This window comes from Hylaeus volcanicus, chromosome 8, assembly GCF_026283585.1.
Source record: "Hylaeus volcanicus isolate JK05 chromosome 8, UHH_iyHylVolc1.0_haploid, whole genome shotgun sequence".
In the NCBI taxonomy this organism is placed as follows: Eukaryota; Metazoa; Arthropoda; class Insecta; order Hymenoptera; family Colletidae; genus Hylaeus; species Hylaeus volcanicus.
In genome coordinates, this window is record NC_071983.1 from 2,727,648 (window position 1) to 2,740,878 (window position 13,231).

Genomic DNA, 13,231 nt, shown 5'->3' on the forward strand with positions numbered 1-13,231 from the left:
CTCTAAGCAAGGAATTATTTTTAGGTTTTTATTTATGTTACGATAGATATTATATTTAATGAAATTAATATTACAGTAAAAAAAGTAAAAACATGTGGTAGCAGGGACTGCCTTTATGGACTTGTTTATGAACTTTGACAAAGTAGGCTCCTCGTTTATGTAATTTTTAAGTGTTATTAAAATGAAAATAAAATCATTTCTACGTTGTTATTTGACATTTCCTCGACGCAAATATAATTTTATTATTGTTTAGCTTGAAAAATATATACATATATTATGTTAATCGAAATTTCGAATCAGCTGATCAAGCTGATTTCTATTTGTGGTCAGGGTCGGCGTTAGGGCGCGTAACCGCACGGGGCGCCAGATTTTTAGGGGCGTCACAGTCCGGTGTCCTTAGTATACGAATATAGTATAGCTGCTATATATTGTAGTTTAACAATCTTTACAATCTAGCTAAAGATTCATCGTGTGATATTATTACCTTGTCTTCTTTTCTTAAAAATTTTAAGCCCCTGAAGGGGCGCCACGATAATCTTGCTCGGGGCGCCAATATTGCTAAAACCGGTCCTGTTTGTGGTGGTACGAATGATATTCTACTTTTAGCCCTATTCATTATGTACAGCGAAACATAAATCATCACGTTTTTCTTAAATCAAGATTTTCTATACTGTTACTTCGTATACAATATTTTTCAAATAAAAAAATTGTTCGTCGCTTCTGTTTTTCAACGTATACACTCGAAATTACACGGAGAATCTGTTCGGTCCGTTGCTATTCTAATATGACGAATATTTCGAGAAGGAGAAAAGCCCCAGCAAAACTCAAGGTAGGGCAGCTGTTTATCACGTTTTCGAGAAAACCAGGAGAGTTGTTTTTTATTTATTTATACATCTGATTACAGAGCATGGGCAATCACGACGAGTTTTTGAATCGTATATCGAAATCACTTTATTATTCGAAATTACCGATGACCGATTGTCTCAGCTTGCCTGTTACTGGTTAGTACGATAGTATTTAAATTGTTACTTGTCGTTTAGTTGAAATGTATCGTATACTGCTTAAAAAATTCACCAATTATTCTTTTACAAATATTACGTAATTAATTAAATATTTTCTAATACGACCGATTATGTAATTAAAATTTATTCTTAGAATTGGCAGCGGAACTTTTCACAGAAGCTAAGAGCGGTCACACGCTAGAACGACTAGACGTGGAAGAAGCAAGTAGAATCTCTAGAAATGCGTGTGTTTCGCCGTGTTCTCTTGTCTTGGCTTTGTTATACTTGGAAAGATTGAAAGATTGTAATCCGGAATACTTGCAGCGAGTTGCACCTTCTGAGTTGTTTCTTGTTTCTTTGGTATTGTTGATTTCTTTTATTCCATTGTATTACTTTGAAAAACGTGTTGTTACTAACAGTGTAATACTGTACATTTTATAGATGGTGGCTAGTAAATTTTTGAACGATGAAGGAGAAGAAGATGAAGTTTTCAATACCGAATGGGCACAGTCAGGTGATTTTAGTCTGTCGCATATGAATCAATTAGAAAAAGATTTTCTCAATGCTATTGTAAGTATCACCATTTTATAATAAATAGCTGTTACCATTTATCGATAGTTACAAATTAAATTCTGTTAATTATTTAGGATTGGACCGTCTTTGTTCACAATCAAGATTTTTGGGAAAGACTACAGAGACTAGAAAAAGATATAGCCTACAAAGAAGCACAAAAAAGGGGCTGGTTCTCGTATACAGAATTAAGTTGTCTAATGAATTCAATGCAATTGTTAACAGTGGCACATGCGGTGGTAAACGTGTCGTCTATTTGTTTGGCAACGTACACCGCGGGAATAGTCACACTGTTGGGTTCCGCTTTAGTTGCTAGCTATTTCCCAGGAACGATACTTAGCCCGAGACAAACTACAAATTCTACGGATATTTCGAAAATAGATTTGAATCCAATAATGGATGTCCCGTCTACGGCCATTGAAAGTGTATCGGAAAATGTTTTAGCAACAAATTTTATGCCTACTTTGTTGAATTGCAATCAAACTCAACAGGATGGCGAAAATATCGAGTCGAAAGAGTTCGTAAACGAGGGCTGGAAGTGGTGGTTAAATTCCGTTATGATCTGGTTACCGGAATATTCAGGCTTAGACTCGAAAGAAACATCGCATGCGATAAAAGATGAAATTGGACTTACGGACACATCTATAACTACGAAATTTGTACTCGATGCCACTACCTTAATACAGGATACAGAGGAATTTATAATGGATATGAATTGGAAGCAAATCCTGGGTATAGATTTAAATCTTCGTTTACACGATTGGAGGTATTACACGAATTATGTTACAAAAATAACTCTTGGTCATCAGCACTGAGGATTGAACATCTATATTTTTAAAAATTAATAAAACGTAACGTCTTTAGTAGAAGGATTTACAAAAAAGGAGTATATATTTTTTGTACTAACTTGTAAACTTACAAATGACTTCTATACTAACAAAGTAATTTTTTCAATAAATAATATGATATATATATATGTATATATACAAGTGCATTATTCATTAAATTACTACCAGAACCTTCAAACCGTGATATAAATTTTACGGAGATTCTCGAATCTAAATAATAGAAGGAATTATAAAAAATATAAAGCACCAATGGTGCATCTATTGCTAATGTAATCATTAGTACAACTTTAATAATATATTGCTTTATACATATTCATACATTAAATACATTCATTATTACAGAGATTATACTATATTACATAAACATTGTGATTGTCATAAATTAAAATTACACACAATTATAAAAGCTCCATTTGTGTTACACGGACTATGCAAAGGGATAGTTGTTTCTACTATTACATATTTGTTTGATGCAAAGGTAGGAATTAATATTCTTGGGAGAACGATAAAACTTTCGAGCGTTTAGTACTCACAAGTTCAACCACCATTATGAAGGTACGAAAAAAGCGGAATAGGCGTCATTCCGATAAGACAGCCAATCGTAACTCCGATAACTCGTCCCTAAATCATTACGAATTATTTTTTTTTCTGAACTAAAGCGAATTATTAATAACATGTTTTAAGTGTATCATACCAAATTTGCAGCTAGTTTTGTTTTAGGCAGATTTAATTCTATAGAAGTAAGTTTCGGTGCTTGAAATCCAATTTTATGGGCAAAAATTTCTACATAGTGAACAGATCCAATTCCTATTATATCAGAAACTGTATTTCCTAATGCTGCGGCTGCCATAGTTGATATCGGAAATTTTTTGTTTAATATCATTTCAATTTGGTCTCCCTGAAATTAGCATATTACATACCGACAAAATAAATCATATAGAACTGTGGTACGTACAGCGATAATCATGATGAAGTTGTCAAGAAAACCAAACCCAATGAACGGAATTGCATTCGCAATTGCAACTGCAAGAATATTTCCTAACATTATTACCACTGTACTAGTTTAAATGGTTGTATTTTTAATTGGAAAGTTCACGTAAATTTTTGCCTTAATACTCGATGCTCGACTTTGTAACCATGTACGAAAGCTTGGATGCATTGGCATTTTAAATGTAATTAGAAATTTTAATAAACCAAAGGTGGTAAGTTTCATACCTAATACTAGATTTTTCGTCGTTGGTCCTGGAACATTCTCAACTGTAATGGAAAGAGTTAAATATAAATATCTGCTTCTTTATAAAGTAAAAAAATATTAAAAAGTATAACTAGCGAGAAATATACCGAAAAATGATCGAACGACGACAATATGGTCCTTATATTACTTACAAACATAAAGTAGTAATGTGCATGCATTAATTTTGATATATATATATAATGTAATTCGTTTAAAAATATTTTTCAATGATAATTATTTAATTTTTAAAGTTTAATAAAAAGTAAAGAAATCACTTAGGACAATTAACTAATTAATCAAATACACAAAATTTTGAGAAATAAAACTTTATTCAAATAAAGGTACATTCTTTTTACCTAAAAAATATTTACATTAAAGCTTAGTAAATTGTGTAACATATATTAAACAAACAAAATCTATTTTATGAAATATTTTCAGCAACATATTTTGTACTGTGGAAAGTGCATTCTTTAGATCATGCAAAATTGTAATAATATAAGATACATAGCAATTAAATGAAATAATGATAATTAATTTTGGATAAAGTATCATAACAATGTTTTACATAGCAAAAATTTCTGAAATTATTTACCTAAACTTATTTACAAGAGCTTCTAGTTACTTAACAGAATTGTATAGATTCCTATTTAGGAAAGTAGTATTTTCATAATAAATGGTATAACAATGTTTTAGGAAATATAGTTATGTTTGAATGATATCCCTTAAGTTCAGTCAGAGTAAAAGAAGCAAATAGAAGAATTAGAACATATAGACTGATGAAATGTATAGTTTATCATGCATTAAACTTACAGCGCAATGTCCATATAGAATGCAATGGAAAGTAAATAATTACAATTATTAGCTGAGTTATCATTAAAATATCTATGTAATATGAAAAATTAAATACATTAATACTATAAAACGCTATTACATTTCACCTTAATATTATCAATTTCTGTTAATAATTTAAAAATTAGTTAATGTTTTGATGTTCCTACCATACTTGCGCAAAAGCCAATCATCGGGTACACGACAATATTTGCCTGTAGCATCAACGTCTCCTAGCGATGGTATTTTGGTAGGCCTTCCAAGTTCATTACACCAACGGAAGGCTGCTAATTGGCCTTGAAATGTTATAACAAATACATTTAGAAAGAAAAATAAACTTTAAGAAACACACAGGTCTAACAAAAATTTAATATAAAATTGTCAATTTGATGACAGATGAAAGATCTAAAAAGGATGATTGATTCCAATGATGATACTTAGTCTTAATAGAAAATAATTACGTTGATATCCAGCCTTATCTTCTTCGGATTTACATTCTTGGAGAGCACTTAAGAAGTGTTCACGTTCTTCCGAAGTAAGCTTGGCGGTCAACTCTTTCGCTTGTTGTTTCGATAAAGTACCGGGAAAATTTTCTACTTTACTTTTATTCCCATGACACGTCCTCTGTACAGTCCATGTATCGAGGGCGAACGGAGGAGACAAGCATTTTCCTAACAGGATACTGTTTACGCGACATAGTTTTCGATGACGATGATAAAGACGAGATATGTTTCTACCGAAATACATAATTTCCCGCGGAATTAAAACAGCTTGACTAGCGAAGGCCGTGACCGTCATGTTCGTTCTATGAAACCGAAATGCCGAAGGTCTTTAAATTATCGATATTTTATAGGAAAAATTAAAATCGTAGGAGACTATCGAGACACGATACTGTTAATATCTAAGATCAATAAGTTAGACCATAACGTAGAAGTGATATTATTTCGAGTGTAAATTTTACGATAAACGATTAAAAAAAGATAAACAAGTCAAGCTTTGGAGTGATTTGCAGTGGATCGATCTTGTCTAATGCTACCACGCTATCAGGCTACAGGCTACTACTATCAATGGTATCACAATCTCACACCGCGATCTATTAGAAGTTAACGAATGAATATGGCATCAATGATAATGAAAGATATAAATCTGTCACTTAGGGAATCCATTATAACGTTTTATCTTTATTTTTTATACGAAGGGGCCAATAATACAGAGTTTTAGATTTGCAAGCCAAAAAGAAATGATCGAGAAAATGATCTATATGGAGGAGACCAGTCAGGCACTCGTCCTGTGTATGTGTGAAAGCTTACAAATTTTTCGTTCTCAAACACAACGACCTGATATTATTTTTTAAACATTAATCTCCTTTTACATATGTATTCAGGACTACAAACCTATAATCATATCACATTAATTAATTTTAAAAATATTTCATTTATTCTGGGATTAATACTAGTGGCGCCATCCGTGGCAAAACGTCCAAGTTTGTAGTGAAAATAGTTCCCACTTTTATTGCTAGATAGCGTTGCCAATACCTTCAATCAAAATTATTCTTTATTCTTCATAAATGCATGATCAATGAGAATCTTTGTTTGATAACACTACAGCATATTAGTTAATATGTCAAATTTATTATTTCGATGAGTGGTTATTTAATAAAACAATAATTACAGACTCCTTTAGCTAGTGGCGCCATCTTGTGGGAACCTTAGGAACTATTTTCACTACGAACTTGGCCGTTTTGCCACCGATGGCGCCACTTAGTGCTAAAACCAATATTAATAAAATATTCATAAAATTAATAAATTTTATATATTTACACATGCCCTTATCATTTTAATACTTTATTTAAATTAAGATACTTTTAGGGAAAATATGTTTACGTTACATTGATTCCAAACAGTGATTACAGGTTTGCAGTCTGAACTTATAAACCCTAATATACATGTTTAAGCAGCAGATAAATGTTTAAATAATGTGTTATAATGTCATAAAGTAAAAAATCGTCTATATAAATAACAAATAAAGAACCTTTGTCTATATAAGCACCTACGTAGTCAAAGATAGTAACAATTTGATGTAGGGAATTCTATCAACTGTCAATCAGAGTCTTGGTTTGTTGGTAGTCTTGAGTTCAAGATTAAGGAGTTGACCAGTTAGTAAACAATAATACAAACATCGAATTGTACGTTGAGCGACCGGGCATTTTTTCTAATTATGTGTGAACTTTCGTATTTAAGGAGATTTCGCCGTTAGTATCTGAATTCCAATGCGACTGCTTATTTAATCCGCCTGTCTTCTGGAAGGTAAGCTAAGATTCTTGTTAAACCGCACTTTGTTTTATGAAAAATCTCGCAGTCTATTCACCAATTTAATTTAATTCATTCGTAAAATTAATTTCAATAGTTTTTCATATTTTCGTTGCGAAACGACCAGTATTTGTATCGTACAACCTTAGTTCTCGAAAGAAAGTACTAATCTTATAATGTTTGTTTAATGTTTTAAAAGTACTAACATTGTAATGTCTTTCAGAAAAGTATATTACAATGGCTGAAGAATATAATGAAATATGTGGATTCTTAGATGTTAAATATCTTGGTGGTAAATATAAAGTCCACAAGGTGAGAAAGAGGACATTAGCTCCTTGGAAGGTTTGGCAAAGGCATTGGTGTTCTATAAGAAAACTAGGCCCTGGTTTGGGTGTCAAAGTACAACTTGATTATGGCATTAGTAATGGTGGTAATGCATCCCCGAATGACAGAGACAATTCAGTAATAATACCATTAGATGCTATTATTTGCCGCACCCAATCTAGATCTAAGCAGTTTGCTTTTGGTATATTCCCTACCAAAGAAAGAAAGCCTTTATTATATTTGGCTGGTAATTCAGAGACAGAATCACAACGATGGATGGCAAATATCAGGCAGCTGTTGAGACCCAGAAGGCATCCCATTATGCCAGGATTTCATAATATATCTATAATCGATAACGCGCATTCTAAAGCGTCAGGATACACTGGTATTTGAATTTTTGATTATTCATTTATATTTTGGATGTATTTTTAATTGCTACTATAATCTTGCAGGACTATATGGCGATTTAATAGCCAGCACAATAGGAATATTTGTGAAAGATGTTTATACAGGTGAAATAGTGAAAAATCTGGATTGGCAACAGGTTAATCACTTTCACCTAATTACAGTAGGTCGACCAGAGGATGTTAAATGTATTTGCGTAATTCATACGACCAAAGAATTTTGTGGCGGAGTTGGCGAGCTTCACGTATTTTGTTTAGAAGCTGCTAAATTATTACAAGATTTAGTGACCCAGGGTCGTGGTCCAAAATGTAAACTTAATCGAAGACCACTGAGCCTAAGCGAGGGTGACCTTAGAATATCGGTACGCGATGAAATCCAAAGAAATTATCCGCTGATAAGCGAACGAATGGATTTCAAAACAATAAATGAAAACAAAGAAATGAACGTACCGTGCGATGAAAAGAATTCTAAGATCCATAGCAAATTAACAGAACCCTTCTATCAACCAGAACCAGCTAGCGTTCCAAATAATAGCGATAATTCAGGTTTGCTCACTTTTCCACATGATAGAAGGATTTCAGATATTTCAGTAGCTTCTGGAATTTACGAGGAAATTGCAGACGAGATAGATTCTAATAAAGCAACTACTTCGCATTTCTACATGGATCAAGTGTTTTATAATCGTCCATCGGAAGAACCACCACCTCTACCTCCGCGACAAAGATGTGCCTCTGAATCAATGAAGGGTATCAGGTTTGTATTTGCAACCAGTAACGATTAACTCTAATTTCACTCCACATTTGCTAATACGAACTATACAATATGTTTGCTTAATGATTTTAAGGTCTGTAACATCGACTCGAAATTCCGTGCTAGGCGAAGGAAACGCGTTTAAATTGGAGAGATTAATCGACAACTGTAATTACGTTCCCATGTCACCTCGATACAAAGATATCACTTTGCATCAGCTACGAACACAGGCATCTCTACAAGAAAGCGACTATGTTATCATGCGATGAACACTTCAACCAAAGCAGTGAGCAAGATTTTCTGAAAAACTAAATGACATTTTGACATTAATTGACCTTTTCTCATTCTTAGTATTATTTTAAGTATACGCGTATGCGTTCGAAAAGAATATAATTTTTTGTTTTGACGTTTATATATGCAAAAAGAACGAAAGTTGCATGCAAAAATGACGAAGAAGGGGTTGATTTTTCAGTATTAAAAATTACTTAAACATTTAGATGTACAAAATTTTATATACTTTATTCAAACGTATAGATTTGTACATGTGCGAGGTTTGCGTTTTTGGAATGGTACTGGAGCATACTATTGTAAAAAAAAAAGTCCATAGCTCGGGTTGTAAATATAATAGCAATTTTTTTTTTCAAATTTAAATGTTTCCTTAGTTGTAAAGTTTTTATTTTTTATATATTTTTCAATCGATCCATCGATGTTAGTCGATACTTCGACCCCAGTCCTTGGTTCGTAAATATATCGAATTCTTCGCGATTTAAGATAGCTCCACGTACATCGTCCAAAACGATCATCTTCGGATATCTGCAAATTAAACAAAAATAAAAAGACTGTCACGATTCCGTGATACAATATCGATATTTGCAGTATAATAAATAATTGTGAATTTTATACGAAATATACGCATACATGTATCTCGAATACGAAAGAAATATTTACCCGTTATCATTACATTTTTCCCAGGCTTTTGCTAAGGACATTCTAATCAAATCATCGACGAGGCATTCGACAGCCTGAAAAAAGACATATATATATATATATTTATTTAAAAACAAATAGAAAAATAAATCCGTAATATATTTTACCTTCATTATCATTCGAGAAGATGTAAAGTCTATCACATTGGGTAGAATTTCTTCGGACGTTAGTTTAACGCCGATCTCTCGTGCAGTTTCACAGACAAACTCATGAAGCGGTGCTAATTTTTCCTCTATTTCCAATACCGCGACCTTTGCAATTAACGGCGCCTTATCCTTTTTCTCTTTCTTTACATCTTTCTTTTTATTTTCCAATGGAATTTCATTAATTATATCGATTTCATTGTCGAATTGATCGGACTGTTGCAAATTGTGATCGGAAAATTGATCGTTCGATCGATCTGGACAAATTTGAAGCCACTTGTACACAGCCTCCGGCTCGGTACACGTGGACATACTTTTTGGAACCGTGGAATCAAGCAAATTCTTTTGTTGCTTTATGGATTGGACTCCGCAATTGGACCAAAAAGGCGCGTAGCCGTGCAACCGCGCCCAAATCATTATCTCTTTAACGGTCCATAGTTCCTCCTCCGGGAACAGTTTCTTTTTTAAAAGACACCGTATCATCTTTGCTCTGCTCCATTCGCAAGCGGTTCGTTTCGCAAGGCTGTATTTTAAGAACTCTTCCGCGCTCGCACAAGCATAAGGATGGACTTGTCTGTAATCCGAGTCGGAAGCGTTTCGAGTCACCATAGGCATTCTTCTAACAATAAATCGCAGTAGGCCTTGAATGTTTGTAATTTTGACTGCGTCAATTGTTCGGAACACGTCGTCGCAAAACTCCTTTTTACTTTGAAGCTTGTGTTTGTCTTTACCCAGAGTAATCTTTTGTCGCGATTGCAGCTTGAATTCCTTCGAATTTTCCAGAGAGTTCGCTTTCGTGTGGTCCTCGGTGCCTGATTCGTCTAGCGAATCGAAAAGGTGATCGTTCTGTAAATTTCTTCTTTCAGCTATTTTCAAGGCTGGTATATTGGAGTTTACGTTTAGAAGAACGCTCCTGGAAAGTTGAAGATTCAATCCTTGCGCTTCTGTTCCATTTTGGTTCGAACTTGGAGGCTTTTTTAACAAGCTAATGCCACGAGAAGCTGTTAAATTTCCTTTCGATTTTGTTGGATTAACGATAAGTTTACGATTATGATCGTCGGTCCGCGGTATCGCGATATCTACGGAGATAGTCTTCTTGTTTTGTAAAACTAAAACATGCTTGCTCGACGATTCGAACAGCGGTGGAATGGAAATTTCTAAAGGACGAAGGTTCGATTGAATTTTGGAGCATGATAATGGAAGTGCTTTTACTTTACTCGTATTAAGTTCATTTGTTAACGAAAACGAGACTGGATTTGTTTCCTTTATCGTTACGTTAGTCAGGTCTCCATTTACAGAAGATTCAGTCGTTGCTAAAGTATTATTTTGAATCGCTACCTCTGTATCCTCTATAGATCTTGACGAGATTGTCGAGTGATCGATAGTCAAATTTTCTTTAAAACTGTTCGAGTATTTCGAACCACAATAATCGTGGTCATGATCAACATAAAATCGCACCTGTTCGGTACTTGTTACATTTTCATTAATTTCGTTATCCTGCGGAGGTTCTATTTTGATATTCAATTCGAAATTTGTGCTCGTTAATTCATTTTCATTTTTCGTGAAATCAAACATGGAATTATAATGTTCATTGTTCTCTAGTTTTATTTTGCAACTATCGTCAGAAGGCGTTTTCACTATAGATCCATTCTCGTCGAACGGCTGAACGGCGCTTTTGTCGATATCTCGTTTCGAATTTCGAGGATCCGCGTAGATCCATATATCGACGAGCGTTTCAGATCCTAAAGTCTGTAGACCGGTATAAGTACGATCTAACTTCAAATGATGAATTATGTCCATCGGTTTGTTGAGCGCGCTTTTAAAGTGTAATTGAACTCTTAGCGGAAATTCACCCCAACCGCGTCTCGAAAGGCAAAATGGCGGTACTGTAATTTCCACGACATCATTAGGTCTATAGCTAGGATGCAGAAAGAATCTAACTTTACTAACGAAATCATCGATATCGGGATTCTCTTTATTTCCTCGGACGTACATCGTCCACTTGTGACTAGCTGCATCCTCTCTCCATTCTGGAGGAATCCATTTCGAAATATTCCCGATAATTATACGCTTTCTGGCTTTGTGTCTAATTCCTCTCGACGGACACGGAAGTTCTGGGATTCCACTTTTCGGCGGAATGTACCTAGGTATCTTTTTTGGACGCGATTCCTCATCGGCTTCGATGCTACGTTTTCCTGCATGGCAACGTTCAGAAGTCTCTTCCTCTAACTTTTCAGACTTTAATACAGTTTGCGACGTCGTGAAATCATTTTCACTACTTGATGTAGAAACTAACGAACTATCGCACAATTTCGGCGATTTACCAATCAACTGTTTTATTGCAGGATGAATTTGTATTTGCCTTGCTTCGCTGCCTTGCGAATTCTGGCATTGCTTGCGATTATAAAAATCAGCGACTATGACATACCGTAAAAGATGCAAAACTTTCGATGCTCTGTGCAATCTCTCCTGTATTTCTAGAACTTCTTTCTCTTTCGCGTTTATTTCTTCAGAAAATTCTCTTTCAATGATAGTCGTTATCTTCTTTGCAGTGTTGCTTCGTGCTGAAAATAAAAATAAGAGTTTAATAGAATATTAACAAAAGATAAACATAAATTACAATTTTAATATTACCGTTTTCTTCGTAAATTTGCTGGTGCTTTTCATTGTTTGCAACGGACGGCCCATAATCGGGATCTTGATCTTTTAAGGCACTCATTTACCATACTCGTTTTCGAACATATAATTCGATGAAATAACGTTATAAAAATGTTTCGGTATTAAAAGACGTCTCGTATATATTCAAAAAGTGTGCCTCCATTATCGATAATGTCAGCATTCTCCCATTATACCTGTTATCATTTAAATAACGAAAATGTGTTCCATACTTTGTTTTCAATTACCTTCCGATCGAAGAGTCGTAATCATAAGATTTTCCTATGATATTCTATAAACGAATACGAGAGGTTATATTCGTTCACGAAAAATATTCCAGCAGCGCATAATTCATCCAAAGTCATATGGAATTACTATATACACATGGTATTACAGTTACGAATGGTAAATACATACAGAGTGTCTTGCGGAAATTATTACAAACTAGTTTCTCAGAAAGTATGTATACATATGGCTACGTTCTATGCAGGACACCCTGTATATGTCTGTCTGTTTGTTTAGCCGGTGCAATGATCGTGCCGGACGAGGGGAAAGTTACTGATTGTGAGTCACCTCACCGGTATCATTCGCCAGACTTTCCAAGGTCAATTTACGTGAGAGCTAATTAGTTATATTATTTATTAGAGTGCACGGTCATGTACTCGACTTTAGCATTTAATTTTATATGGAAAAAAAAATGATTTACCACATCGAGTTACTAAAAGTAGTATTTACTAGTGGCGCCATCGGTGGGGAAACGTCCAAGTTTCTGGTGAAAATAGTGTTCATAATTTTTGCAAGATGGCGCCACTGGTATCCTTTAATGAATTATTCTTTATTTTTCCTAATGATTAATGCAATTATTTGTTTTATGATACTACAATATATTATTTTAATATACCATTTAAACATTTATCTGTTTTTACATATGTAAGTTCAGCAATAATTATCGACCTTTAGTTAGCGACGCCATCTAGTGGAAACAGTGGGAAATATTTTCGCTAGGAACTTGGGTGTTTTCCCACCGATGGCGCCACTAGTAGCGACAAACACCCTAGATTCAACTTCGGCTTCTATAATATATATATATACTTCTGCCAAAAAAACAAAAATAATTCTCAAAAAACCAAAAATAATTCTCAGTTTCCGGAAAACCATAGTAGAGTTCAGTCACAGA

At 34.1% G+C, this 13,231-nt stretch overlaps 4 protein-coding genes across 5 annotated transcripts; 2 read left to right on the forward strand and 2 right to left on the reverse strand.

Moving 5' to 3' along the window:
* Positions 1-604: 604 nt before the first annotated feature.
* Positions 605-2,553, forward strand: LOC128880995 (protein CNPPD1). Its single transcript, XM_054131621.1, has 5 exons — positions 605-829; positions 905-1,001; positions 1,156-1,361; positions 1,443-1,571; positions 1,649-2,553. Exons 1-5 carry the CDS (start codon positions 785-787, stop codon positions 2,384-2,386), a joined length of 1,215 nt encoding a protein of 404 aa, XP_053987596.1. The 5' UTR covers positions 605-784; the 3' UTR covers positions 2,387-2,553.
* A 148-nt stretch (positions 2,554-2,701) lies between these two features.
* Positions 2,702-5,875, reverse strand: LOC128880996 (uncharacterized). 2 transcript variants are annotated; one of them, XM_054131623.1, is made up of 6 exons: positions 4,943-5,875; positions 4,652-4,777; positions 3,635-3,661; positions 3,375-3,442; positions 3,114-3,317; positions 2,702-3,040 (listed from the first exon to the last, which is right to left on the reverse strand). In XM_054131623.1, the coding sequence occupies exons 1-6, from the start codon at positions 5,277-5,279 to the stop codon at positions 2,957-2,959; spliced, it is 846 nt and encodes a 281-aa protein (XP_053987598.1). In that variant the 5' UTR covers positions 5,280-5,875; the 3' UTR covers positions 2,702-2,956. The 2 variants fall into 2 exon arrangements, with proteins under 2 accessions (XP_053987598.1, XP_053987597.1); XM_054131622.1 differs by having other exon boundaries at positions 2,703-3,040; positions 3,635-3,676; positions 4,943-5,874.
* A 767-nt stretch (positions 5,876-6,642) lies between these two features.
* LOC128880633 (uncharacterized) lies at positions 6,643-8,620 on the forward strand. Its single transcript, XM_054130919.1, has 4 exons — positions 6,643-6,787; positions 7,014-7,499; positions 7,567-8,272; positions 8,364-8,620. Exons 2-4 carry the CDS (start codon positions 7,028-7,030, stop codon positions 8,536-8,538), a joined length of 1,353 nt encoding a protein of 450 aa, XP_053986894.1. The 5' UTR covers positions 6,643-6,787; positions 7,014-7,027; the 3' UTR covers positions 8,539-8,620.
* Positions 8,621-8,767: 147 nt separating this feature from the next.
* Positions 8,768-12,572, reverse strand: LOC128880631 (uncharacterized). Its single transcript, XM_054130912.1, has 4 exons — positions 12,034-12,572; positions 9,364-11,963; positions 9,218-9,291; positions 8,768-9,082 (listed from the first exon to the last, which is right to left on the reverse strand). Exons 1-4 carry the CDS (start codon positions 12,116-12,118, stop codon positions 8,950-8,952), a joined length of 2,892 nt encoding a protein of 963 aa, XP_053986887.1. The 5' UTR covers positions 12,119-12,572; the 3' UTR covers positions 8,768-8,949.
* Between the last annotated feature and the right edge of the window lie 659 nt (positions 12,573-13,231).